Here is a 27,612-nt window from a genome sequence, read left to right as displayed (position 1 = left end):
AAAAAGTAAACAACAAGTGTGCCAATGTTACAGGAAATGTACCTCAGTAATAAAGCAATTATATAAAGATCCTCTGAAAATGAATGGACAAAAGCAAATTATCAGTTCCACACCAGATTCTTAGCGCACCTAGACTCAATCAAATGACCACGGCATACTGAAGTCATAAAGACTTCATAACTGCATGATACCACTTGTATCATAGGTCAGTCCAAAATCAATCTAGAATCTAAAACAATGTATTCTTTTAACTTTAAGCTTTTTTATATTGCACAGAAAAAAAATGTTTTTTAAACCAGACTGTATTATATGACCAAACGCACATCCGTATTAGAGAAATTCATTGAAACTATCTTTGCAGAGACCTCAGTTTTATCCTATACTCCTCTGGAAAAGTGAAGTTACCCCGTGACGCAGATGTTTTGGTTATATCAAAACACGGCCTGTGTTGGGTCCACATGTAAGGGGATTCTAAGTTCGAGGTCGATACAGGATAAAACTGGGGTCTCTGCAAAGATAAGTTTCAATGAGTTTCTCTACTACAGATGGTTTTAAAAAGAATGTTATGCGTAATATAAAAAAGCAAATAATTATAAGAATACATTGGTTTGGATTTTAAATGATCTACTGATCTATGTTTAAAACAATGTGTGATACAAGTGTTACGAGGGTAGCCTAGTGGTTAGAGCTGTGGGCTCGAGACCAGGCTTCAAGACCCACTCAGGCAAATCACTTTTACCCTCTATTGCCTCAGGTACAAGTTTAGATTGTAAGCCCTCTAGGGATAAGGAAATATCCTGCATATAAACTACTTTGAAGTGCTGAAGAAAAGTGGAATATAAGAAACGAAAGTACAAGAATTCTCAGGATGCTTTACCCAATACCTGTGCTGCAGAGGGGATAATTTTCAATGCCATTTACCTAAAAAATAGCAATGCAAGTGTGTAAACTGGCTGCATAAAGATTCCCTTCTCTTAGCATGGCACAACACGTGTATTATTTATTTATTTATTTTTAATTTTTATATACCGAAATTCTTGTAGGGACTACAAATCACTCCGGTTTACATAAAACGAAAACGAAAAACTGCCCAACAGAGAGAGGGGCTTTACATAGAACAGTAGCACCGATGGAACAATAACTGGATGACAATTAAACATATTAAACATAGTGATAAATAGTGATAAATAGTGTACATATAAATCCATTGAGGGGAAATGCTCCTCGGGGTAACATGGAAAGATGACATGGTGAGGACAAGAACAGTGCCAAGTGAGACCAAAGGGAAGAACCTGAAACTGATAACAGATGCCCAGTACTGCCACCCTGAGGAACTATTGGTGTGCCTCCCGAATGTGAATAAGCCTCCATGAGATCTAGAAATGCCATGAATTCTCTTTTGACTGCTGTGCTAACCGTGCGCAATGTCTCCCTTTGAAAAATGAGACATGCCTTTCTACTTGGGGTCCACAAAAATAGACGGAATTATTTGCCTTGCCCCAATCACCCACAGGTATGGGACCAACTGCTTAGAGTAGTCCAAACTACAGCCTGCTGGACATCAGAGGAATATGGGGAAAACAATAATCCTCACGCACTGAGCATGAAAATTCTAAGGTGCAACCTTCTCTCATGACAGATTTATTTGTTTATTTATTTATTTTTAATTTTTCTATACCGAAGTTCTTGTAAGAACTACAAATCACTCCAGTTAACATAAAACGATGAACTGCCCAAAAGAGAAAGGGGCTTTACATGGAACCATAGAACAGTTGGAACAATATAACCAATGTCAATTTAACATAGACCCTACTGGTCTGTTGTTCTTTCTGTCCACCCCTCCCAGGACCAAAAACCTGATGCTCAGATCTCCTGCTATTGCAGCAGGATCTGCGGGCAAGACCCTGTTTACTGGCTACTGCATGTTTTTTAAATCCCCAACGCCATACCCAGAGGGACTTTGTTGCAAGATCAGCACAAACTGGAGACTCAAATTCAACCATGGAGGTACCAATCTCATTGGTTTTGTTTTCACGTGCTCCTGCATCACAGCTGTGCTGTTGGCACCACTCTCACACAAAAACAATAATCATGTGGTGCTCACCCACTCTCCTCTCAGCAGGCGAAAGCTAGCTCAGGCAGAATGGTCCACACTATGGGAACACATACCGCTGACTAGAAAGTCGTATCATTGCTGAAAACTCTCTTCTTAGGGCCACCCAGCTGCCAGCCAAGAAAAAAAAAAAGAAGGTATACTTTCCTGAATGAAGCACCTCCGATTCCTGAAGGAATAAGCCAAAGGAGAGCGTAGAGAGGAGTAGGAACAAGGGAGCCAGATCCAGTAGCTTTCAGACTCCCCTCACTACCAGGACTCAAGCTCACCAAAGACCACCAACTCCCTGCTCATCCCCACTCTACCAGGGGGATGGTCCCAATGCAGGACCCCTGGAAGCAATTTAGTCTCCAAAGTCCAGTTGCAGGTTTTGCACCCCTACCATCTGCTGGAGACAGAGAATACTGAGAGACTGCAGTTGGTACACTGTCTAATGTATTAGTACAGTAAAAGCTTTTCTTTTCTGTCTCTCTATCTGCTGGCAGGGGAGAAAAACCCATGCCTTTGAACTGATCTTGGGGACTATAAGGAAGGAGGCACTGCTGCTGGCTCTTCCTTCCTTCCCTGGGATACAAAGTGGCACTGCAGATCAAGAATATTGATTCAGATAACTTTATTGGCATGACAATTTTCCATGTGTTGTCAAAGTAATATAAAGAATGATTAAAATAAAAGGATAAGAAAAGAAAGAGAAAAATAAAAAAATAAACGTTCAGGTTACAGAAAATACATCATCGGGGATACGTCTCAGGTTTTATGCTGGCCCGTATTGTCCCTGATCAGATTTAATTTCTAGCCTGGTGGCATAATACAACATATTTTGCTGCTGTTGCTTCTCTTTCCTCTAGCGTGTTATAAATACGAGGTGTCCAGCAGCGTGCAAGAGTAGGAGTGTAACCGAGCACCAACTTCTAAATCCAGGAAGGGCACCACGATCATCCTTCCCTCGCCTAAGTTTACCTTCAAGTTCACCACCTCCCTCCCTCCCTCCAAAGCTTTCCCATTGGCTGCATCCCATAGAGTCTCGCGGACCCCCAAACCCTTCCCACCTAGGATTGGTCGGTGGCCATGGCTACATCATCAAGAGGAAGGCCTGGGGGCGGAGCGCTGGTAAAAACATACCAACATTTTCTGGTTTTAGGTTTGCTCAGCCAATAGGGTGCCCGCTGGAGATTTTAGAGATGTGAGAAAGTCGGCAGGTTTGTCGCTAAATTAAAAAAAAAAAAAAGCTAACCTAGTTACCTCTCGCGTTTAGAGTTCTAAAATCTCCGCTGGCTTAAAAAAAAAAAATCGCCAAATAGGCAGCGCATAACTGTATGAATTTCCCCAGCCAGGGGCGCGAAAACAATCACTTCCGGCAGTGACGGAGGAGAGAGCGTGGTCGAGGATTTCTCGGGCACCGCGTGAGAAGAGTCCTGGGTGCGCAGCGGCCGCCGCCGCGTCACTTCCGTCCGCGGCGGAGGGTAGCGCGCGCGCGCGGCGTGAGGGGCCTGGCCGCGCTGGGAGCCACGGCACGGATCCGGCCGCTCTGTGCAGTGAATGCGGGCGGCCTCGGGCTCCGGTCGGTCGAGGCTCGACCGCTGAAGGCGCGGCAGGATGGTGGAACATTCTGGCGCCGGCAAAGACTTGATGGTGAGTAAAAAGAGGGCGAGGGAGGGAGAGAGAGAGAGAATCAGCGGCGGAGCTGCAGGGACGGGCAAGATAATGGGGGAGAGGAGGAGTTTATCTTCGGAGAGGTTGTAAGGTGTCTGAGGTAGGACGTATTATGGCTGGCAGGGTGTAAAGTCTCACGCTTGCGGGGTGTAATATGTCCCAGAGAGGCACCTCCTTTGAATGGCTGAGGGGTTTGGCACGGGATTTCGGAGCCTTTCCCCTCTAAATCGTTACCAGTAAAATAGCTGTTAGGCGGGTAATGTGCAGTTCCTCGTAGACAGGGGCCCCCATGCCCTTATCACACACTGGCATTCAGTAGGTACCATTTTGTTAGGCTTAGTATCAGGATCAGATATTGCAGGTTTGAACTGTTGAGTCCAGGCACCTCGGCAGGGCATTGTGGGGAAGCTTGCACGCCGCTGCTCGGTACTCGACTCGTTCTTCTAATAAACGGAGGACTTTGGATTCCAGGGCTGTCATCTTGCACAAGGACTAGAAAAGTAGGACATGTTAAGGCTAGCAGAGTTAAATGGCCGTGAGACGGAGGCCCCCACAACAGGCCATGCTGATGACAGGGTGTTAGAGCCATGAGAGAACATCAGGATGTTGGTATCACTTGGAGGCTACGATTTCCTGATATACCAACGATGAAGGTATAAAAAAAAAAAAGGTATGAATCCTTAAATTTATGAGCTTTTCCATATCAAATATTGATATCACCAATAATTGGATTTAATATCCATTGTATGCTAGCATGAGGTCTCCCAAGTTCTTGTTTATGCCATTGCAACTTTGCAGGGAGTTATAATTTTATAGGGACTCATCTAGCAATTAATAATGGTCAATGGAAAGTGCCTTATGCATGCATGCAGTGCCTCGAATTGGCTACTTTGGTGCTTATCCACTTTTAAGATAATGTATGACCCAATATCCATTACTATATTGGGTCTCAATATGGTGATAGTTTGAAGTTATATTATCACCCAGATTTACAGAGAATGCATTAAAAATATGAAATTATTTTGAGAACAGGAGAAAAAAAGCATGTGAAGACATTTCATCCATCAGTTTTGTTTTTTTTTGCTTGAATTATAACTTTCTGCTGTACAGATTTAGCAGTTTCCATTGTTAAGGTGAGTTTTCTGGCAGTGATTGAGTTTGGGAAAACGTGCTAACATCTGCAGACCCAGGTACAATTACACTTTAGTTGAACATTTTACTCTCAACTGCTGTAATGTAGCCTCCACAAAATAAAACAAAAATGCTCAAAAAAATCAGTAGAAATGATTACATGCCAGTTCAGATGAACTCTAAATATGAGACAGGTTTCTGGGATATTCAGGTCCAAACGTTAAATACTGGAAATGGGTTTGGTTTTCAGGATATCTACAGTAAATTTTAATTACAAATCATGGAATATATTTAGTCCAAGAATCAGTTTCATTTGTGAAATTTGGTTCCCCTGTATGAGGCCCTGAAGGACTCGAGCTGAGAACCCTGGGTGCATCTGAAGAGATGAATCATATGCTTGGGAGTTTACCAACTGTTAACATAATCTTGCATATAAAATAAAAACTGCAACTGTTGTGGATCATGCAATGTTTGTCAGCTAAGAAGAAGGCAAACTTTCTGGTGGCTCAGTAAAAAATAAATAAATAAAATGGAATGTTCAGTTAGAGTATAAGCAGTCTGATAAGAGCACGGGAATAAGCCCCAACTTGGTGTGGAGTAAGACAGCTATTAACCACAACCACATCTGAGCATTTCCTTCATGCTGATTACTCTCCCGGATGTGCAATATTTTCCTTGCCACATACCAGATTCATTTGGGTTTGGATACGCTGTTGAAGTTATGTGCTCATGTTGGGACGGAAGGGCAGTTGCAGCTTCTGCCAGGCGGTGAGCAGCACTGAGGAGGTGTCATGAAGGAAGCACCCTTCCAACCCTTGAATCCGTAAGGGTTTCCAGAGCCACCCAGCTATACCATCTGGGGGAAGGGAGGGTCAAAGATGAAGGGATAAAAGGGGAAAAGAAGAAAAGGCTTTAAACATTAATTTCATTAACCATTCACTAGGATGCTGCTATTGTTTTTAGTTTTGTTTTTGGGACTGTTCATAGAAACAGGGCTGGAAGTAACCTGAAGAGTTCATCTTGCTAGTCCTCCCCCTGCCTCGAGGCAGGATCCATTTTGCTTAAATTGTCCCAGACAGATGTTTATCTAATCACAATAAAAGCCTCCAGTGATGGAGATTCCATCACCATCCTGAGTAACTTCCTCCATTCTTAATTACTGTTGCAGTTAGAAAGTTCTTCCTAATGTCTGACCTAAATCTTTCCTGCTGTAGTGGCGATGAACCAAACAGCATTTTCAGTATAACCCCTCAATGTGTTTGAATGCTGCTCTCTTCTCTTCCTTAGGTTAAATAAACCTGGTTCATTCAACCTCACCTCCTGGGTCTAGATGCCTTATTTTTTGTTATTAATTGGTGAGGTTAAAATGGTTTAGAAATTTGCATGTTTAAATGCACTGCTTCCTCTTTTGAGCTTCATTTTCCAGTTCACATGACAAAAAGCCCCAATAGTCAGTACCTCAAATTTCTGATCTTCTCCAGGACAATTTCTCTGGGCTCCTTTATCAAACATCCTCTTTCAAGAGAAATGATTTGTTGTAACAACTGGTTCTTAAAATATCTCAATGCAATCTCAACTAGAAGCTTACCTTAAGACTACAATAGCCCTTCAGATGCCCCAAGTTTGACTATGCCCAAAACCAATGTGGAAAAATGAAAAGGAAGAGAGCGGTTCTTTTGTTTTAGGCAAGTGATTTTCCCAGATGGCTGCTGAAAGTTCTGTGACGAAGCTCTGGTCGTTTTTATTAACAGCTGCTTTGGCCAGTCCACTTCCGATTCAAGGTAGTGGTGGAAAGAGATATGCTAAGGTGAAGTTGTTTGTGTGATGCCACCTGACTTTGCCAGTTAGGATGCTCCTTTTCAGCATTTTTTCTGTTTGGAATTTTTTTGTCATTTGCTTCTAAATTAAAAAACACAACAAAAAAAACAACCAGGGAAAATCCCTAAAACAGCACATTTTAGCATATAATTTCAATTATCTGCCCTGGGTGTACTGCCTTTTCTGGGTTAAAAGCTCTGGTTTGAGTCTCGAATCTTTAAGCTCTTCAGACTACCAGCACTCTGTTGGGGGTTATTACAATTACAGACCGATCCAGTTTTTCTGGGACCAGCATACTGAAGACACCTTTGTACAGGACAATGCATTGAACGCATTCCTCAGATTCATTAGGGAGTTACCTATTCCTTTTATTTCTGAAGGTGCAGCTTTGAGATCATTTTAGGGTGTGTAAACTGCGCTCTAAGAATGTGAAACACATTGGCCAGTCATCTTCTGTTACAACTTTGCAGGTGAATGGGAAAACTGCCTGCGAACTTTCCTGATCATGAAGCAAATGCCTCTGATGCAAAATGAAGTCCACAATGTTTTGTTGCCTCTGATTGTCGTAGAAATATGTCATGAGCGATTGGTTTTTATACAGTAGAGCTTGCATTTGAATCCTTGTTGAATAGGCAGCTGTGAAAAATACATCTGTCTTCCCAGATATTTGTAGAAACATAATGAAGCTGTTTTAGATGAATGCCTGTTTAAAATAAAAATATTCAAAGGAACCTAAATTTGAATAATCCTACATCAGCATGTTGGGACATTGCATGCTTTTGATTGGTATATAGTCACGGCTGGCCTTGAGACTTTGCTGCAGCATATCGGATCTGTGTTTCAGGCCCCTGTCTGTTGGTACTGGTTAGAGTTTGGGTGAGACACTTAGGCTCTTGGAGGGAGGGGAGAATGACGCTGCAGTAATGATCCCTGCTGGCCCCAGAGTGGTTCAGTTTTGAGGCAGTTTTCCTCTCCAGCTCTTAGCCATCCTGGGAGAGGGACTGGAGAAGGCATACCAACAAAAATAAAAGGCATGCACAGACATTTCTTGAGTTAGGTTTTGTTTTTTCAAGTGGTGTAGTAGCTATTCCCAAGTTCATTTCTTTTGTGTCTCTGACTGCTGATCTGGTTTCAACGTGTTGAAATAAATTTCTGGGAAGCCGAACATTTTGCGCACTCAGCACAAATAAGCTCTGGAATTTGTTGCCAGAGCATGTGGTTAGTGCAGTTAGTGTAGCTGGGTTTAAAAAAGGATTGGATAAGTTCTTGGAGAAAAAGTCCATTAACTGCTATTAAGTTGACTTCGGGAATAGTCACTGCCATTTCTGGCATCAGTAGCATGGGATCTTCTTAGTTTTTGGGTACTTGCCAGGTTCTTATGGCCTGGATTGGCCACTGTTGGAAACAGGATGCTGGGCTTGATGGACCCTTGGTCTGACCCAGTATGGCAACGTCTTATGTTCTTATTTGAGCATATAGATGTGTTTGTTCGTACTAAGGTTGGTGAACATCTCCAGAGAAGACCGAAAAGCAAAGGATTCGTTTTCTATCTAAATCTTTAGGAAATTCATGGAAAGGAAGGGTAGGGTTTTGGGAGGTTTTTTTTATACTGATCCTACTTATTGATTTTTGGTTTAGGCAGGATATGGTTTAGGCAGGATATTAACTCAGGCTGTGTAAAGGACACAAACCCACAAATTAGCCCCACGATGTACAAACTTCATCCCCAAATCCAACCTAATAAATCTGCTCTAATAACAAAATAAACCACTCCAAATATAATTGTCACACAATTCAACAAAACCAGTGATTTGCAACTGTCTCCTGAAGGCACACCTAAGCACTCTGGATTTCAGGTTATCCATAATGGATATGCTTCAGATGATTTACATACTTTGGACAACTGGTGCATGCAAATATCTCATGCATATTCATTGTGGTAATCCTGAAACCCTCCAGGAGAGGTTTGGGGGGGGGGAAACTGAACTAAACCCCCATTTTCTTTCTTGAAGCAGTTGCTTTTATGTAAGACTTTCAAAATGACCAGGATCCCTTGCATTCTGGATTTTAGAAGTCAAGTCAAATCTTGCACCACTTTAGGGGGAAAAAAAACCTGGTTTTTGACAGGAAGTCCCTAATTGATTCAGTTTATGGAGGTGCAGAGTTCTAAACACATCTGAATAGGTTTGAACAGGGCATAGGGCCCTGATAGATGGTGCTCTTGTCTGTGGCTTTTTGATCGTGGTAGGAAGCTGTGCTTCTGAAAGTGAGAGTACTCCATAGCTGGCTGGTTGGCATTATTTTCAGTTGTTGGACACTGAAAAAGAAAATTAAAGAAATAGACATTTTTTTTTGTGTGTGCCTCATTGTTGACTCCAAACTGTTGATGACAGTCAATATATCTAAATTTAGTAAAAACATCCTTCTACAAATTAAATCTTCTTAAAAGACTAAAACCTCTCCTATTCCCTGCAGATTTCAGAACAGTCCTGCAAGCCCTCCTCTTTTCAGGATAAGACTACTGCAATTCTTTGTATGTTGGCCTCCAGAATCGACGATCCTTCCATTCCAACTTGTCCAAAACACCACAGCTCACGTTCTAACTAACACATTACCCCAATTCTCCTGAGCCTCCATGGCCTCCAATGAACTGATGCGTTCATTATAAAATTCTCTTACTAATTTTCAGTTCACAATCCCTCCGATGTTTTGACTGTGCAACTTCTGTACACCTGCATCAACCTCAGCGTCATTTACGATCTGTTGACAAAAAAAAAATCTTCTCCAGGTCCCAACGATTAAAATCGCTTGCCTAGAAATAACCAGAAAACGCACCTTCTGGGTAGCAGGCCCCTCCCTCCGGAGCTCCATCCCAACTACGCTCAGAGTCAACAGACTCCAAAGGGTTTAAGAAGAAATGAAAAGCCTATCTGTGTTCTTCTGCCTTCGACGTGCATAGTTCAGAATAATACCTCCTCCATTTAATGTACATTTTGTTTTATTATACTGTCCTTTTTAATCTGTTATATTATGTATGATTTTAACCTGTAAACCACCTCGATCTCCATTTTTTTTCTGTAACTGGTATACAAAAGCTTTTAAATTGAATAAATCAACATTTGTTTCCTGGAATAATGCAAAACCAGAAAAGAGGCCAAGTAATGGGCTCACGGGCTTGCAACCCAGTTGGATTAGCTCAGCTCTTCAGCCTTTTGAGGTGCATACAATGAATGCAGGTTTGTAAATGAGTCACAGTAAGCAATCGATCTCTGTAAAGCTGTGAAGGAGCCATTTAAAACTTACTGAGTATAACTACATTATTATTATTTATATTCCACTTTTCGACACTTCAGAGCGGATTACCTTCAGGTACTGTGGGTATTTTCTAGTTGCATGCTGCAGATGAGTTTTTTAATTATTAATCTGATGACTGCACAGTTTGGACAAACTGTAAACATAATTGCAGACCTGTAACAGTGACTGTGGAATGCCTTATGGACTAGACTTGTGACTGATTTAATTAAGTGAACTACCCTATGTTTTAAGACACTTGAATGCTTGTGTTTCACATCGAAGCTGATTAATATCAAAGGGTCTTTCTGGGGACAAAATGTTACTGTGCAAAACTGAGGTCTTTGGATGGTCTTTATGTAAGTGTTTTGTGATGACCACCATCCCACATCTGTAGAACTCATTGTTAAAAATCACTTTTTGACCCACTCCTACAGCAGAGAGCCGAATCGGAGGCTCCAGTTTTGTTCTTTTTGGACCCAATGTCATTCGACAAACAGGAGAGTTTGTGTAATTCTCTCTGCTAGTTGCCATGTGACACACACGCTATAAAATCTGTCATATCTGTAGCACCTGCTGGGGTTTAGCCACGGGTCATGACAGAATCTCAGTTTTAGCAGTGGTCGAAAGACTGTTAAGATTCTATCTGTAGACATTAACATCTCCTTCAAAAGATGGGGGCATTTAAGCCTTGTTTAGCTGAGAATTACTATTACTGTAAATAGAGTGCATTTATTATTAAACAATCTAGTTGTTTGGCTCATGTTTAAGAATGAGTTTCCGGTGTGCTTAAAGACTCTTCCATCTTTGCTTTGCTTTTCAGCCGTCATTAATTTCTGAAGGCCTGAAGCCGGTTTTATCGGGTGGTGCTCACTTTCACCAACATGCCAAGCAGGGGATGAAGCTGGAAGCTGTTATGGAGCAACTGCAGAAGCAACAGCAGCAGGTGGCCCGAGGGATGGAAAATAGGGAGAGACAGATTCGAGAAGCTCAGCGGCTTTATACCCAGCAGCTGGCTACACAGCAGGCTGTCCTAGCAGCTACATCTGCCAAGGGAGCCTGTGGTCCAGTATTGTCTCAGTTGTCTACTACTGGACCAGCTGCAGGGGTCGCCCAGACTTTCGCTGAGAGGAGTATGACCCCTGAGCCCTCGGAAGATGAGGATGAGGAGGGCAGCTTGTTAGTAGATGAAACTGAGCAAGATTATCTGGATGATGATGAGGAGGAGGAGGAGGATGTCGCTGAGAAGGATTCTCTCTCCTTGAGGTACTTCCAGGCTCCTAATACGATTCAGCATGACCAAAGAACAGCCTCTACCTCCAGGCACATCCTGGTGCCAGGGACTCAAGTGCAACGACCACAAGGAATAAAGGAGGAAAGCCAAGACACTACAATGGACTTCTCTGCAGGGTCCCCATCTAGGCATCAAAACCGGGGCTTTGATGAGCAGTTCAAGCAGGTTAGTAGCAACCAACATAAAGAGGGATCCTGCTGGAAATTTATATTATGAGGATTATAGAAAATTGTTCTTTTGTGTTTGGAGTAGAGTGGACAGCAAGGGATATTTAGGTTGATAAATGTGCAAGAATAGCAAATTCTGAATAGAGAGGGGTATTGCTATCACAAGGACTTCATATACAATTCTGGAACATGCCTATGGAGAAATAGATCATTACGTAACCAAAGTAATGATTTGCTCTGCTTGTGGACTTATTTCACATTCAGAATTGATACCCAAAATAAATAGAAGAGCCATTTAACTAGGAGTGCAGGACTTCAAATGCATTTCTTTTCTTTTCTGTTTTTGTTTAACTCTTTTTATTCCATATTTTGGCATAAAAAAAGGTCCAGCCATAATGCATCCATTAATGCTGTCATACAGACATAAAGGTGAGTGAATCACCTTCCATGCGAACTAAACCAACCAAACAGAATCAGCAATCGTAAACATAAGAGGAGCATAAACCATAGTGCTTTCTAAAACAGCCACAAATGTGGCTCTATTTGGAGTCTTCTCCCATATCTCAGCTTCTTGATATCTATAATCTTCTCGTGGGCTCGCCCGTGGTTCAGATCTGGGTTTACATTACAGTAGGTGGCTTGGTGAATTTAGCTACCAGTAAAAGTTGAGCAACTAGAATTCATTTGCTAAAGCAGTGCTTCCCAAACTGTGGATCAGAGCCCCCAAATGGGGGTCAGAAAACTTTCAGTTGAGGTCCCAAGTGTCTCAGATGGCAGCGTTCTTTAGGCACAAGAAGCAGCAGCATTAGTAGTGGAAGTCTGCGTGGGTCTCTGAGCCAGCAGTGGCACTGCCCTTGCCTGATTTTTCTGTGGCTACAGGAAGTTCTGTGTGAGGAGCGATTTGGGGGCTGCTGCAGGGCTTATGAGCTTGCATTGGAATCTACTTAAGAAAATAAAATGTTGCCCCTGTCGTCGGATCTCTCATCCTGTCCTCTGTTCTCAACAGCTGTCATCCAGCTTTGGCCTGAGGCCCAAAGGAAGATGTTGCTGCTGATCTTGGCCTGGAGGATATTTGGTGAAGGGGCTGTTTTAAGGGAAGGTTCAGATACAGGAGAGGTTTATGGGGTTAGGTCAGGTGGAGAGAGCGAGGGAAATGAAGACAAATATCAACTGGGGTGGGGGGTGTAAGAGAAGAGCTGGGGTGAGAGGGGGAATCAACTGGTGAAATAAGAGAAGGGGTGGAGTGGAGGAGGTGAGAGAGAGGGGATGGGGATGAGGTGAGAGGGAGGGGGATGATAGAGGATCATTGGGAACCCCGAGCTTTGAGGTGGGATGATGCAAAAAAGGACTGAAGGGGTGAAAAAGTTGGGTGGGTTGGGGAGATGAGAGCAGCTGAGGGATGGAAGTGGGGATTGACTGGAGGGACAGAGGTTGAGAAAGGGGTCCTTTTTGGAGGGGATGGATGTTGAGAGAGGGGATCAGGTGGTGGGTTTGGGGTTGTTGAAGGGGGATCGCATGTCCTCTGGAGTCGTGTAATGTTTCACCTGCTAAAACAGGATCACATTGGTTAAAAGTTTGGGAAGCCCTGTGCTAGAGGCTGTCCCAAGAGTTCAAGCATAGGTGTAATGGACACTGGCAATTCACTGAGATTTGACATTTCTTGTGTACTGGTAGAACAGAACTGTTTAACTTTAAATGCATTCCTGTGAAATGCTGTACTCGTTTTACTTCTAACCTAAATATTGGAGGAGAGGTGATAACCGTTGTTAGAAGGGATATTTGTCAGTTTAAGGAAACTGTGGCATCCTCCCTCAGGATAGTGCTTGCTACATAACTGTATGTAGACAGTAATTTGTATTGCTTAGCATGTCAGTGCAATTTATTTCCAGGGTACAATCGTTTATAATATCAGGATATTAGCAGTATTGTAAGCAGTCCCACTCTGACTGTGCCAAAGGTGCTCTCTCTTTTCGTGATTAATTGCTGCAGTAAAGTTAAGGTTAGAAGTATTAGGAATGTGAAGAAAACCTAATTTTTTTCCCCCCACCTGAGGAAATGGAGGATGACTGCATGTGTTAACATGGCTTTTGAAGAAATTTTGTTTTGGCTTCAAAATTTTATTATCTAGCACATGGTCATTGAATAAGTAAAATTGATAAATTGTGTTTCTTTGCATCTCGTTTATACTTGTACGGACCTCCCGCAATTGTCCATCCTCAGTACTACTGCTGCACTTACATGATCGTTGGATTAGTGGGCAGACTCTGCAGGCCGTATAGTCTTTTTCTATAAATTATTTCTTTTAACTGATAACGCCAGAGAACTAGTGTTGCACCTCTTGCTTGGGAGAAAACTCAACTCGAGCGCCAGTCGGGATGGGAGAGTTTATCGTCGGCATCGCCATAAAAGGCCACTCCTAAGCATGTGTGCAAGTAACAGAAAGTGCCATTCAGGGGATGTGCTTTCTTGTTATAGGGTACAATTTAGGTGCACACTTTAAGACTTAAAAGGACATTACAGTGCTAAGCAGAGAATACTTTTAACTCTCCCATTGTGTAATATTTTGAGCCATTACTTTGAACTTCATTATGAGCACCTGAGTTTCTTACTTGACATGTATATCCCAAGGGCTTTTTAGATGTGGAGCTGTGACTAATTCAGGCTACTGTAAAAACTGAAGTGACTCATGGCTATGCAGTCGGAATCTTAACACTTTTTTTTTTTATCGTAAGATAAGAGAAATAGCATGCTTGGTTTGGCCACCTGTTGGCAGCGCAGATCAGGTACAGCGTTTCCTGGCATCGGTGCCAGCATCAGCCGTATGTCCTTGCCAGTGCTTCTCAGCTCTGTTGCAGAGAGATCACCTCCAAGGTGTGAAAGCATAGGGGTAGATTTTCAAAGGGTTACGTGCATAACCCTTTAAAACTTACCCCTGCGCGCCGAGCCTATTTTGCATAGGCTCAGCGGCGCGCGCAAGCCCTGGGAATGGGGAAAGCTATCGCGCCGACCCCAGATTTTATAACATGTGCGCGGCAGCGCGCGCATGTTATAAAATCGGGTGTACATTTGTGCACATCGGGTAGCGCGCACATATGTACCACGTGCACATAAGATTAAAAACCTGCCCCATGTTGTGTTTACCATGATAATTTAACCCTTGGCTGAGATTGCTGACCAACAGTTAAGGCTTGGTAAACTATGGTTTTTATATAGACAGCTGTCTATTTGCAACTGGAGTTGAACCATCAACCCATTTCCCACTGCTCACTAAAGAAGCATCAGATGACATTGGTTTTCTAGCAGCTTGAAATGAACTTGTCCTATCAGTAAGCATGATAATTGTACAGCAAGGATGCATGTTTTGGTTTTTCTTCTTAGAATTGCACATGCTTGACTTTTATGTAGGTAGGATTTGTCATTCTCTGCTTTCAGGAAAGTGCTGTGTTGTATATGCAGATCTCCAGCCTGGTTTTGGCTCTTTGCCACTCTGCCCTTAAGTGCAGGTTCCTCGAAAGAATGACTGTGTTTTTCAGGAATGAGGCAGCCATGCTAAGACACAAGCAGTGGAGAACATCATCAGAGTCTGGGGTTTTTTTCCCATTGGATCCTCAATAAGTAACGCTTATATTCTCATGCACTTGTAGGTGTGCTGGCACACTGAGGGCAATTTTCAAAAGTCATTTACCCATGTCAGTGGTTGCTTACATATGAGTAAAAGAGCCGTTTGAAAATGACTCACCCTGCATGCAGATACAAGTACAGACCTTGTTCTGCCACATGCGTATTGTTACCCATATTGTAGGGGAGTCGTTCCTAGGGCAAGATTAGGTTGGGGTGAGGGGAGTGCATGTAGTTTAGGTCGGAAAAAGCAGTTACAAATCTAAGGTACACACATACATTCCCTTTGCGAACGGGTGCAAAATCTGTTGAGAAAAAGCACTCCGCAGATTTTGCATCAGTCTGCGTGCTTTTCAAAAATGTCTCCCTATATATTGTGTTTTATTTCTTTAAAGAAAAATATTCTAACTCAAAAAAACCCCTCTTCCTGTAAGCCTTTCGGGCTGCTTCGATCCACTCAACAGAATCTCCTGAAGCTTCCTGCATTGTCTTTAGTACACCTGCCTTCTACTAGACGGTGAACTTTTAGCTCTTCTGTCCTTACCCTGTGGAATGTTATTCTGCAAGAGATGAGCTGGGCTATGTCCACTTCAGAAAGAAAGAAGAAAGAATGTTGGCTTTTTTTTTTTTTATGTCACTTTTTAGAACTTCTGCTCTTTCAGTTGTAAGCACTCTCAGACCAGGATTTCCCTGTGGGGGGTGGCCTTTTGATGTTTGGTTTTGTATGACGACATCTATGTTTCAATATGCAACTTACTTTAACATCTTTTGATTCAAAGGGGAGGAATTAAATTAATAATTTTGACTTTGGATCAAGACCTTCATTAGTTATTAGAAGAGAGGCGTTTGACTGGGATATTACACAACACACATGAGATAATCACAACGACAAGCTAGCTATATCGGAGTTTGGTCATGTTACCCTGTAGCTTGGATCTGCCTATTAATGGGGGGAGGAAAAAAACTCCTGAAACCCTTTAACACACCAAGCTTGCACTGCAGTAGGTTACAATCTTAGGGGCTGATGCGATAAAGTGCACCCAGCCTAGCGCACGTACGGTTGGGCGCGCAAGACTAGCACCTGATGCAGTAACTAGGTTGGCACGTCCAAAACGCATGCCCTAACGTGAACCTGAGAGGCCCAATGCCTGCAATTTCCATGTAGATGAGGACATTAGCTATTACCTCCTGACGCAGGAAAGTGCTGGGCGCCCAACACAAACCTGTGCACGCATTCGTTTTCCTGATCTGACTGCTGGCAAGACACTTTTTTTTTTTTTTTACGTTGCTGCTTTCTGTGGTTCCTCCGACTTAATATCGCCATGATATTAAGTTGGAGAAACCACAGAAGAGCAGTATTTCCTCCTTTTCTGTAAACATTTGGGGCTTCTCAAGATTTAACGTCAGCTCTGGGGCCGGCGTTAATTTTTGAAGGTAAAAATATGCGTATCGGATGCACATTCAATTTTTACAAAAGCATTACGCTAATAGCCTCATTGACATGGCATTTACATGTGATGAGTACTATTAGCTGCACGCTGGTTTGGACGCACAATTTATTGTATAAAAGGTTATGGACATGCGTCCAAAACGCATGACCTGAGCGTACAGTATTGAATTGGCCTATAAGCTTATATAGCTTTTGCTCTAATGTGCGTATGTGAGTATTCTGCGCAGGTGTTGGGATCTGAGCCCCCTCAGTCTTTCATCCGTGTACCTCTCTGTAATTTTTTTCTTCAGTTTTCTCTAAAAATTTTTATATTTCTTTTCTTCAAAGTTGCCTCTTTGCCTCAGCAGCCCCCAAACAGCACTTTTCAGTGCTATAAAAAAACCCCCCAAAACAAATTTTTCTTAAGATGTCTGTCGAGAAAAGCTTACTGTGAGCCATTATGGACAGACACGTGATCTTTGTTCCCACTGCCTCAGACCAAATAGCTACCAGGCTAATTGTTACCATTCTGGCTGGATGTCCCTTCGTTCCCAAAAGTCAAGGGCCTAGAAAATGGAGAAACTGCTTAAGTCTCTCTCAGGTGCTGCAATCTGTCCTCTTCCCAGAATGCAGCTTTATTTGCCCTCCTGGGTACTGGCTTGAGAAGAAGCTTCTAAAATTATTTCCCCCCTTAGCTGAATCATCAGGGTCGAGCAAACTCAAAAAGTTGAGGAATGCATTGAAGAAAAAGTGGTGCCATTAGGCTGGGTTGTCAGCGGGTTTGACAATCGACGCCGGTAAAATTAAGCGTCGGCCGTCAAACCCGCTGACAGCTGCCGCTTCTGTCGAAAAGGAGGCGCTAGGGATGCGCTAGTGTCCCTAGCGCCTCCTTTTTACCGCGGGCCCTAATTTGCATACCTGGGTTTCCTGAATCGCGCGCCCAGGAGGACTTTTCGCTTGCATATATCGGAAGCACAATTCCCACTAGCTCCTTGCTGTTTCACAGCCTTGTCTGCCCATATTTTTCAGTATGGACTATTTATGTATCTCCTTAACCATGGCAACTTGGTCATCAGTAACACCTTTGCACCCCATTACTGTCTGCAAAACTATCAAGGCGAGACCAGTAAATTTGGACGAGCAGTTTTGCATAGCCTGTTCACCCACTAGTCTCCTTTGCACGGAACGGCAGTTACTATCCTTAGCAGAATGCATGAGGGTATCCTGCATGGACTGGCAGTTACTACCTTAAGCAAATTGGTGGGCAAACTGTATGGACCATTTGGTCTTTATCTGCCATCGTTACTCTGTTACTCTGCTGGGTTCTGGGTTGCTATTTCAGTAAAAGCTCTGCTGCAACCCTCAGCCTGGGACCCCCCCCCCCCCCCCCCCCAATATGTCATGACTAATTCAGCCTTGCTTGTCAATGGAGAAGGCAAGTTTGCTTATCGTAAAACTGTGTTCTCCTTAAAATGATTTAGCTATCCTAAATACCTGCCCACCTTCCTGTAGAGTCAACGACCTAACTAGAATTCGCTCTAAAGTCAACTTGGGGGGGCTCACAAGGCAACGCCCAGCACAGGAACTCTCACACATGCTCAGAAGAGCAAACGCCACTCCCTAAAAGAGAGAGGTCTGGTTCCGCTGGATAGTGTCACCTGCATGTCATGGCTAATTCATCCTGCTAGCTATAGCAGACACCATTTTTGGTGAGCAAACTTGCTGTATTTGATTAAGTATTTTTGTTTTGCTGTAATCTGCATTGGGTGGTCCTGTGATGGATCAGAAAGGTGTTAGGAAGTTTCACATTAGATTAGAGGCCAGGTCTCTGTTAAGAGAAGAGTTTATGCTGTAAGTTAAGAAGTGGTATATGGAGGCTGTATAGGCAAAATCCTTTCAGAAAATAGAGTAGGTGGTTTGGGACAAACAAGAAAGGCAGTCCAGCTTCTAAAATGACTATTACCAGAGGAATAAAAATAAAAACATGGTTCTTCGAGGCTTACAAATGTGGGAGGAGAGGCTTTTTAGTCCCAAATATTATGAGAGCTCAGTCAACAAGAGCTGTAGCAAATTCAAAAGGAAATAAAATGGACGTGTCTCTGGTAGAGATTTGCAAGGCTGCCATTTTGAAGGCAGTACATACCTTTACTAAACGCTATCATATTAGCAAGTGGACATTCAGAAGAGAGTTCCGCAAGCTATATTTAATTTACCCAAGTTGGGCATTGCTAAAATAAATCCCTGCATGGTAGACTGATAGAGACGTAAGAGAAATTCCTTTTCTGTTACTTCCTAATTCGTTCTGTTAGTTTCTTGCCCGTCTTAGCCAAACTGCTCTGGTAAAGTCGTGTCCCCCCAGGAAACGTTCTCATTTGTCTTCAGCGTTCTTTTCTCTTGCTGTTTCTTATTACGTACATTGTTGAAATTCTGGGCGGAGGCATTAGGGGAAGTTTGCCCAAGAAGGCTAGCGTTGGAACTGCACCCTACATGGCCAGACCAGCAAGACGCGAACAGCGAAAGGCTTTATCTTAATCAAAATTCGTAAGCAAAGGGTCTTCAAGTTGCCTTATGCTAGGGCGAAACTGTTTAGCATTTAATGGCACACGATTGATGTGGGTCTACTTCACTAAAATAAGCGGAGTTGTTTCCAGAAAAATGGAAAGGTTGAGTTTTGAGTTGTTGATGCTGCCTCGTATGAACAGACCCCACCCGTTCCAACCTACAGAAACGGGAGTGCAGCTGAGAACGGAGGCAAGAACAATTTACAGTATTTGAAGGTTTTTAATCTCTGGCAGATAGCAATCCTGAAGCAACTGGAGTGCTACACACCATTCTTAATAACAGCTACTCCAAATCTGCATCATGTAGCAGACCCTGCCACCCAAAGTGGAGGTAAATGGACTTCAACTCTTTTTTTTTTTTTTTTTTACTTTCCATATTTCTTGTGGCAGTGTGGCCTGGATGAAATTGGAACTGATGCCGTGATGTCTTCATTCCACGTATAATCTCACTTCCTTACATCCCAGTCCCCCGTCCCCCCTTGGCTGAGTAAACAATTGTAGAACACGCACTTGGACAAAAGAGCTGGCTCAACCCCTGACACAGGGGAGGGGCTGAATGCTTTCAGCAGGAGGATCGGACAAGGTTGACTGCTTGTCTTTTTGGGCTGCGGGGCCCAAAGCTTTCATTCCCTTTCTTGCTCCGCTCTGCCAGCCCTCGCCAGATCCATCACAGCACTGACAGACCCACGTTCATGCAAGGCTTGCAGGACGAATTCTATGGGCTGCCAGCGCCGAAAAAAAGAGGTCACAAATGGTTATTACAGTTTTTGGGGAGAGCAGTTTATTGAGAACTGGTTGGTATTTTGTCAGGGCTGGAAAAATAGTGGTTGCCGGGGTAACTAAAATTTAGAGCCTGCTGCCACTGGTAACTGGGGGGGGGGGGGGGTTGTAGCCCAGGGCGGCCGCCTCTTGCCACGCTGCATTGAGGAGAGACAGGAAGAGAAAAAAAAGCAAAATGAAAGAGAGAAAAGCGAGAAAAGTAGCTTTTATGTAAGATGATTTGTTACTTTGTAAACAGCATAGTTTAATGTATTTGTGCGGTGTATATGATTTTCTTTTTTAATAAATGCATGAAAAAGATAGAGTAAAAAATATTAAATATGCCAAAAGGAGGAAAACAGTTTTTCCCTTGGCTTCTAAACATTTTAGCTGGCAGTTAAATTTTCACTATATTTTGCAGTTCTGTAAACTACTGTAGAAAGAGACAGTCCGTTTGGGTGGGGGATGGGAGGAGATTATCATAAGTTGATAGAAAGGAGACATTTTTAAGAACAGCAGCATATGTTTATACATATTTGGTTCCCATTTTTCTAAAAAGCACAACAGTGACTGAAAGTTGATAAACAATACATTCAAGGAGTAGTAACAACAATAAAACCTCACTAAATATAATGTCGCCATAACCATAAATTAGGCATAGTAAAACTCATAATACAACCAATGATAAAATGGGCAGTAAGTTTGTACTCTATTTAATATTTTACACTGCATAGGTATTATCTTGTAGTTTACTTAAAGAAAATAAAGAAATGTAATGTTCATTGTTTTTAAAATACGATAAAGAGGTATGTCATGCTCACCAGTACAGGAAGTTGGAAGGGTTAAAATGTGGCTGGGCTGTATAGGATTATTTTCTTACAGAAGAGTAAAATAGGTTTTACATTGTTGTTTTCCTCTAAAATGTTGAAGCTGTGGTCTTGTACCACACATCTGGCTATTCTCTAACTCCCTGCTGAGCCCATCAGGAAACAGCTGTAGGAGTGTGGTCTCTCCAATAGACCCCCTGTAATGCCATTGAAAAGGGAGCAAAGCTTCCTTTGGTATGGGCCATTTCAACTTAACTGACTAGGTTGAAGTGCCTTTTAAAAGTATAAAGCATGCTCTTATTTATATGTCTTACTTTTATTATAGACGACCTACTTAAAACTTGATATGCTGATAACTCCTTAGGATCTGACTCCAGTCCTTGATATCCCTGGAAAGCTAAGAATCACCACGAATTAGGAAAACGTCATCGCCAATTCGGAAAAAACAGCATCTAATAATAGTTGGTTAAAATATAAAGGGCTTATTGATGCATGCAGTCAGTAATTCCAGAAGCAAACTCACTTCTACCCATTCGCTGCAATTATTGATGGTTGTCAGTTTTAAGTTAAAGCTATCTTCTGCCTTAAGGTTATACACTTGAGCAGATATCTAATCAGAAAAAAATGAATGTGGCATCATTACAGTGAATTTCACATCACGGAAGAAAGGAAGACAGTAGATGTAAATATTTTGGGCTAGAGTATGCTCACAATGTAACAAGAATGAAGAAACATTTTCATAAAATGTAGAAACTAACCTGAAAAAGTGCAAGTCATATAGAAAGGCTAATACAAAAAAGTGGTGGAACACTAGCATTTGAGAGAGCTCTACTTTAGGAGGCCTATGTAAGTAAACAAGTTAGTATGTTAAACACTGAAGCAGCTATCTTGTTTTAAAACTGCGGTTATCACATTTTCAGACCCGTGATCCACCTTTAGCCTGAATACACGTTATAGGAATCACTTGAGACGAAACAGGGATTTTATGTGCACTGTTATTTCTGGTTTTGCCGTAGTCCTTGTGTTTTCTCCAGAGACAGATCCTTGCCTTTGAGTTGGCCTTCAGGTGGTGGTTGACCCTTTACCCTGTAGTTCAAATAGGCATGGTATGCTGAATTCAGAATGAGACTTGGGACAGCTTACATATCTCAGTATCCTTGGGGAAGTTGTAAGACTGAAACATCCTGAGTGCTATTGGCTATAAAATTATTACTCGTCTGAAGGCCAGTGGGCAGAGATCTAATGCTAGTACTGATTGGCCCTTTAGACAGAGAACTAGTCCTGAAGTTGCTAGAATTCTCTAGCCTTGGCTGGAAGTACAAAGAGAGCAGATATCTGTGCTGAGACCCTGCTACAACGCCAGTGGACAGCATGTCCATTAATGGCTATTAATTATACTTAGGGAATAGCCACTACTATTAATTGCATCAGTAGCATGGGTTCTTAGTGTTTGGGTAATTGCCAGGTTCTTGTGGCCTGGTTTTGGCCTCTGTTGGAAACAGGATGCTGGGCTTGATGGACCCTTGGTCTGACCCAGCATGGCAATTTCTTATGTTCTTATGTTTTCTGAAGCTCCCTACACGCTGTTAAGTATTGAAAAGTGTTTAGCTAACTTTTACTGTTTAATCCTTATTTACCTGTGGCAGGTTGCAAACTGAATGTTTTTTTCGTTCCCTTGCTGTCAGAATCACACTCAAGACGGTCAAGGCTTTTAAAAAGCTTTGTGGCAAAATGTAAAAAAGATTAAGAAAAAACAGATAAAATATTGGCTGAAGCCATACTTAGATGTTACACTTCTTTCCATAACTGAAAATCAATACTAGAAGGAACATTAACAAATTGATTTGCCCATCATATATGTTGTCATCACATTCTCCCTTAGAGTATGACAGAATTCAAACAATTGTTATTCAAAGGATAGGTCAGGCAGAATCACAGACTGTAGAAAAAAAAATATTAAACATTGTTTATTGTTCCTGAAAGCAATTGCTACAGAACGTTCTTGTCACGTGGGAAAACAGAGCCAAATTAGAATGAAGAGATTAAAAGTGCGCACGTCCTTCCAGGATGCGATCAGTTGTAACTGATAATGCAAGTAACATGAAAGCTGCATGGCAAATATTAAAGGCCAGAGTATCTTCATTTATTAGAATGCGGTTGTCTTCCACATGGGGTGAAACTTCTGGCGAAAGACACATTTTAAACGTGCACTGAAAACGATTATTGGTGAACTGCAAAGCAATTGTGAAGGTATTCAACAGTCAGCAGCACTTCACCAGTGACACCCAAAACCATCCAGTGAAAGAGGGGAAATAGACTTCAGATGCCAGTGAAGAGTTCCACTCGTTTTAAAGTCTACATCAATCATTCTGCCTCCTTAAAAATGAAGTGGTATCGTGCACAGCAAATGTGTTTACGTATTTAATGCTATTAATATATTGTTAAATATTTTAAAATTTTGATTTTGAAGAAACTGTGGTTCCTGATTGTTTAGCAAAATTGATCCTCCGTCGTTGCAGTGTTGCCAGTGTTTCACCGGCAAAAGACTGCATCAGGAAACTATAACTTTCTAAACTGAATGAGATTCAAAAATTCTAATTTGTAATGTGGTGAAAAGCCTTCTCAAATTGAATGTAACCAATATTATGGTTCCTTGTTGCAGCCTTTCATCTGCAAAATGTTGGTAATGTCAGAATAAATGAGGGACAATTTTGTTAAATAACAATCAAGAAGTACAGTTTCTTCAAAATTGAAAATGTTTATTGAAAAGATGCAAAACCCAGTATATTATTAGCATTAAATATTTGAGACATTCACTGTGCGTGATAGCACTTCATTTTTAAGGAGGTTTTTTTATGACTAATGATTGATATAAGCCTTAAAACAAATAGAACGAGTCACTGATGTCTGAAGTCATTTTTTTTTTCCTTCTTTCACGGAGTGGTGGTGAGTGTTATGGGTGAGGTGCTTGGATATCTTTGCATTTTGATTTTGCCTCCCTGCCTCATTGATTATTGTAGGTTTAGAATTCGGCAGTCACCATGTTGCTGATCAGACTTGGAGGAAATTATAGAGAGAAGCAGGGGAAGAAAAAAAGTGCATTTCTGTTGCCAGAAGAAACTAGATTGGGCTCAGCTACAAAATGTTCACCTAGGTTGGTGCGCACAAAGAAGTGTTTGCAGAGTGCTTCAATAGATAATGAAATATTACAGATTATTCCCATGAATATTCAGAAGCAGATCCTTGACAATGATGTGCTGTGGGTTCAAGAATGATTGTTTGTTTGCCACTAATTTCAGTGGCTGTCAGAAACTTTAAAGAAATATATACCAGAGGCATTTAGACAACTGAAGAATATCTAATTTGAGTTTTTACCACATTCATCTCTATTCAAAAAGGAAGAAAAAGAAGTGAAACAGATCTTGATTAGAAGATTTGAGTTTTGCTCTCATCGTTTATCTGGCAGTAAACTTTTTGGATTGACAGCATTATCAGAAGATGAACTGTCTACTGCTCTCGATACAGTATGGGATTGGCTAAGAATGTCCGTCTCCAGCATTGATTAACATTACTGAATACCAACAAAATAAAAACCTTGGAGCAAAAACATCATTTGGCATGCAGTAGAGAATAACTCTTCACATGCTGGACAACAGCTGGGCATCTTAATGCCCAGCTGTTGTCCAACATTCCCTCAAAAACAGCTTCTTGTGAATGGGATTGGATGACTTTTGGCTCCATCAAGACAGAAAAGATCAATAGAAGTACTGCTAAGTTTCTACTTCTCAGAATTTCTTTCTTCTATAGCATCAGAAGCACAATTGGTGAAGAAGATGCCATGTGATAATTTGCCTTTTCCCATAGACTCAATAGTGAAAAACATCATACAGCGAAGGAAAATGTGGTTGAAGTAGTTAAGATTTGCCTCAGTCTTGCTCTGAAATGGATCTGAATAGTGGAGAGTGATGGTAAAAATGGAGGTGCTTCAGTGACATCTGGAAGAAAGTTAAACCCTGAAGTACATGGATGGACAAATGTGGCACATCATTTGAATGCACTAAAATGACAATTGGCAGTTTTCAGTGCCTTCAGGGGACTCTTTCCCCCCTTAAATTAAAACAGTATAAGAGATTTTCTATTCTGTATTTTATTTACATTTTCTTCGTTGTCAAGCAGGCATAAGTTAGCCATTGTGTATGAGTGATGTCATTCCTTGGCGCCAACATGGGCCTAGCTCTCTGAACTCTGTAAAAACTTTACTGAGCATGCGTGGGAGTCTCTGTCCATGATGCCTCATGAACCCTTCAGTCACGCTTCATCTGAGCTTTCACGCAGATGTATTCCTAGTCTCTTCTTTTGCTTTCTGGCTTCTTTTATACTCTTTCTGCCTTATTTTTCTTTTTTCAGACCGTTGTCTTGGCAGCCCCTTGTAAGACTCAGTTGCTGAATTTTTCTCCAGTCTGCAGGTGGCATCTTGATTTTCTCCCCACATCTGGTCACCCATAGGCAACATATAGTAGAGATCCTTTCTCATCTTTGCCAGCACCAGCTTTATGCCAAGTTTGAACAGAATTGGGTTCACTTCTTAGACTACGTAATCTTGGCTCAAGGGTTTGAGATGAACTCGGATAATGTAACTGCAGTACTTAATGGGTTGATATGTTTTGGTCTCAAGGTGCTCCAATGTTATATGGGTTTTGCTAACTTATATGTGTGTGTCATTCAAAACTTCTATAAGGTAGTGGCTCCACTTACTGCCCTTACATGTAAGGGCATGCCAAAGAATTCTGGTAATCTCCAAGCTCAGCGGGTCTGAAGCAACTCTTTGCATCTGCTTCGATGCTGCTTCATGCTGATCCAGCCAAGCCTTTTACTTTAGAAGTAGATTCTTCTGAGGTTGGTGTAGGTGTCAAAGACCATATCAGATTCTCTTCTCCACCCATGTGATTACTTTTCCTAGACGTTCTCTCCTGCGGAACGCAGCTATAATGTGGGAAACAGAAAGCCTTGCTTTTGTGGGCCTTGAAAGAGAGGAGACATCTGTTGGAAGGAACCACCTTTTCAATTATAATCCTTACGGATCAGAAAAATTTGCTTTATATTGAGGCGGCAAAACGTTTGAACCCCTGGCTAGCCTGGTGGGCTATGTTCTTCGCCTATTTCCAGTTCATTATCTCCTATTATCCTAGTTCAAAGAATGTTTAGGCTGATGTGTGGTTACAACAGTTTTCTCTGAGGAGACCCATGTACTTTGTGATAAAGACCCCATTATACCAAATTTTGAAGTGATTTCCAGGATTTTTTTGATGGTCTTGCTGCACAAGGGTTGGAAGACTTATGTCTCGGCCTGTCCAGTATGCGTTTGTTAGAACCAAGATCCCTCATGCTAAACCTTCAAGGGAATTGCACCCGTTTCTGATTCTGTACCGTGGACTCGCCTCTCTGCATACTTCCATCCAGTCCTTCCAATTTCCACTGACTATATTGCCATCTTGGTGGTAGTGGACCATTTTTCCCAAATGGCGCACTTCATTCCCATCTCTAAGCTGCCTTTGGCCCTTCATATCAGATCAAAGTCTCCGATTCATTTACAGATTCTGGAGGGCCTTTTAAAAAGATTTGGGTATCAATTTGCAGATTTTCATCAGGGTACTATTCCCTGACAAATGGCCTTACAGAGAAGACCAACCAGATCTCGAGCTGTTCCTTAGATGTTTCGTCTCTGCTCATCAGAATGATTGGGCCAGATTGCACCCTTGGGCTGTCTGCTCACAATAATCATGTTAGTGAAGATATGGCTGGAGGTTTATCTATTCTTCACAATTTATTGCCAAAACCCTGTTTGCTTACCTCCTGCTACTCCGGCCACTGAAATTCCTACAGTCAATGGCTTAGTGTGACACTTAACAGAAAACTTAGGTACAGGCATGCAATAATTTGGAGAAAACTGTGTCCCAGCAGAAGAAACCATAGTTCCAGTCACGATTAAGGTCGGTCTGTCTATAAAGAATCTACATCTGAAGTTCCTTTGTGCTAAGTTAGATCCCAAATAGGGCCACGTGCTGTTCAGAAATTCAACTCCAGTACCACGTGGCTTCAGCTCCCCAACACACTTAAGATACCATCTTCATTTTATGTCTCCTTCTTGAAACTGGCTATGCCAGATCCTTTCAATAGGCAAGGAATGGCTCCAGTTCTGGCTGATGGCCAGTCTGAATTCTGCATTCTAGAGTGTCCCACAATAGAGTACGGTACTTGGTATGTTGGAAGGGCTATGGTCCTGAAGAAAGATCTTGGGTTGATGCGTCTGTCCTCCATGCACCTCGTCTTTTGAAGAAATGACTTGCAAAGCCACACAAGGGACTTTCCAGAAACTGTACCTGAAGTGGGGCTACTGTAAGGATCAGTTGCTGAATTCTCCAGCCTGCAGGTGGTGCTGTGAATTGCTTGGACTATCTATTCAGTCTTCTCAACTTAGTGCCCCTCATTTCTGCCCCCCCCCCCCCCGGCTGCCATCTTGTTTCCTGGATAAACTTGTATTTATACTGAGGCCGTTACTTCAGTCAGTTGCCAGAGCTTGCTCCTTCTTTCTGGTCTTTATACTCTGGCTCCAAAAGATTTTGTCTGTAGATTCTACAATCTGAGGAGAAGGTGGCTGGCATAGTCCGAAGTACGTGTTGAAAGCTTATGGAGAACCCCCTGAAGCAGGGTGGTGATCGAAACATGGCCATGTCGGGGTTGTGATCAATCTGGACACTTGAGATAAGTTATGAAGGTTTTTTTGCTCTCTTAACGTCGTTTGAAATTTAAGGTTTTGTGGTAACAGCCCGATATGGGACCTTCATGGTGATGGGACTTATTTTTAAAGAAATTACAAAAATCGAAAAAAATGAAGATTTAAGCATACTAATAAATTAAAAAAATTAAAAGTGGACCAAAGGGACAAACACA

At 42.0% G+C, this 27,612-nt stretch overlaps 1 protein-coding gene across 2 annotated transcripts in view; it reads left to right on the top strand.

Annotated features, from left to right (window-relative positions):
• Nucleotides 1-3,314: 3,314 nt before the first annotated feature.
• The window catches only part of ARID3B (AT-rich interaction domain 3B), a 138,682-nt gene continuing 114,384 nt past the window's right edge, over nt 3,315-27,612 (top strand). The window contains exons 1-2 of one of the 2 annotated variants that reach the window (XM_029574810.1): nt 3,315-3,745; nt 10,830-11,465. In XM_029574810.1, coding sequence (XP_029430670.1) covers nt 3,710-3,745; nt 10,830-11,465 — 672 coding nt within the window. In that variant the 5' untranslated portion in view covers nt 3,315-3,709. The remainder of the gene's footprint in view (nt 3,746-10,829; nt 11,466-27,612) is intronic. The other variant, XM_029574809.1, reaches the window with a different exon arrangement.

The sequence above is a fragment of the Rhinatrema bivittatum genome, chromosome 13, assembly GCF_901001135.1.
Source record: "Rhinatrema bivittatum chromosome 13, aRhiBiv1.1, whole genome shotgun sequence".
Taxonomy (NCBI): domain Eukaryota; kingdom Metazoa; phylum Chordata; class Amphibia; order Gymnophiona; family Rhinatrematidae; genus Rhinatrema; species Rhinatrema bivittatum.
This window is presented reverse-complemented; position numbering and strand designations above follow the sequence as displayed.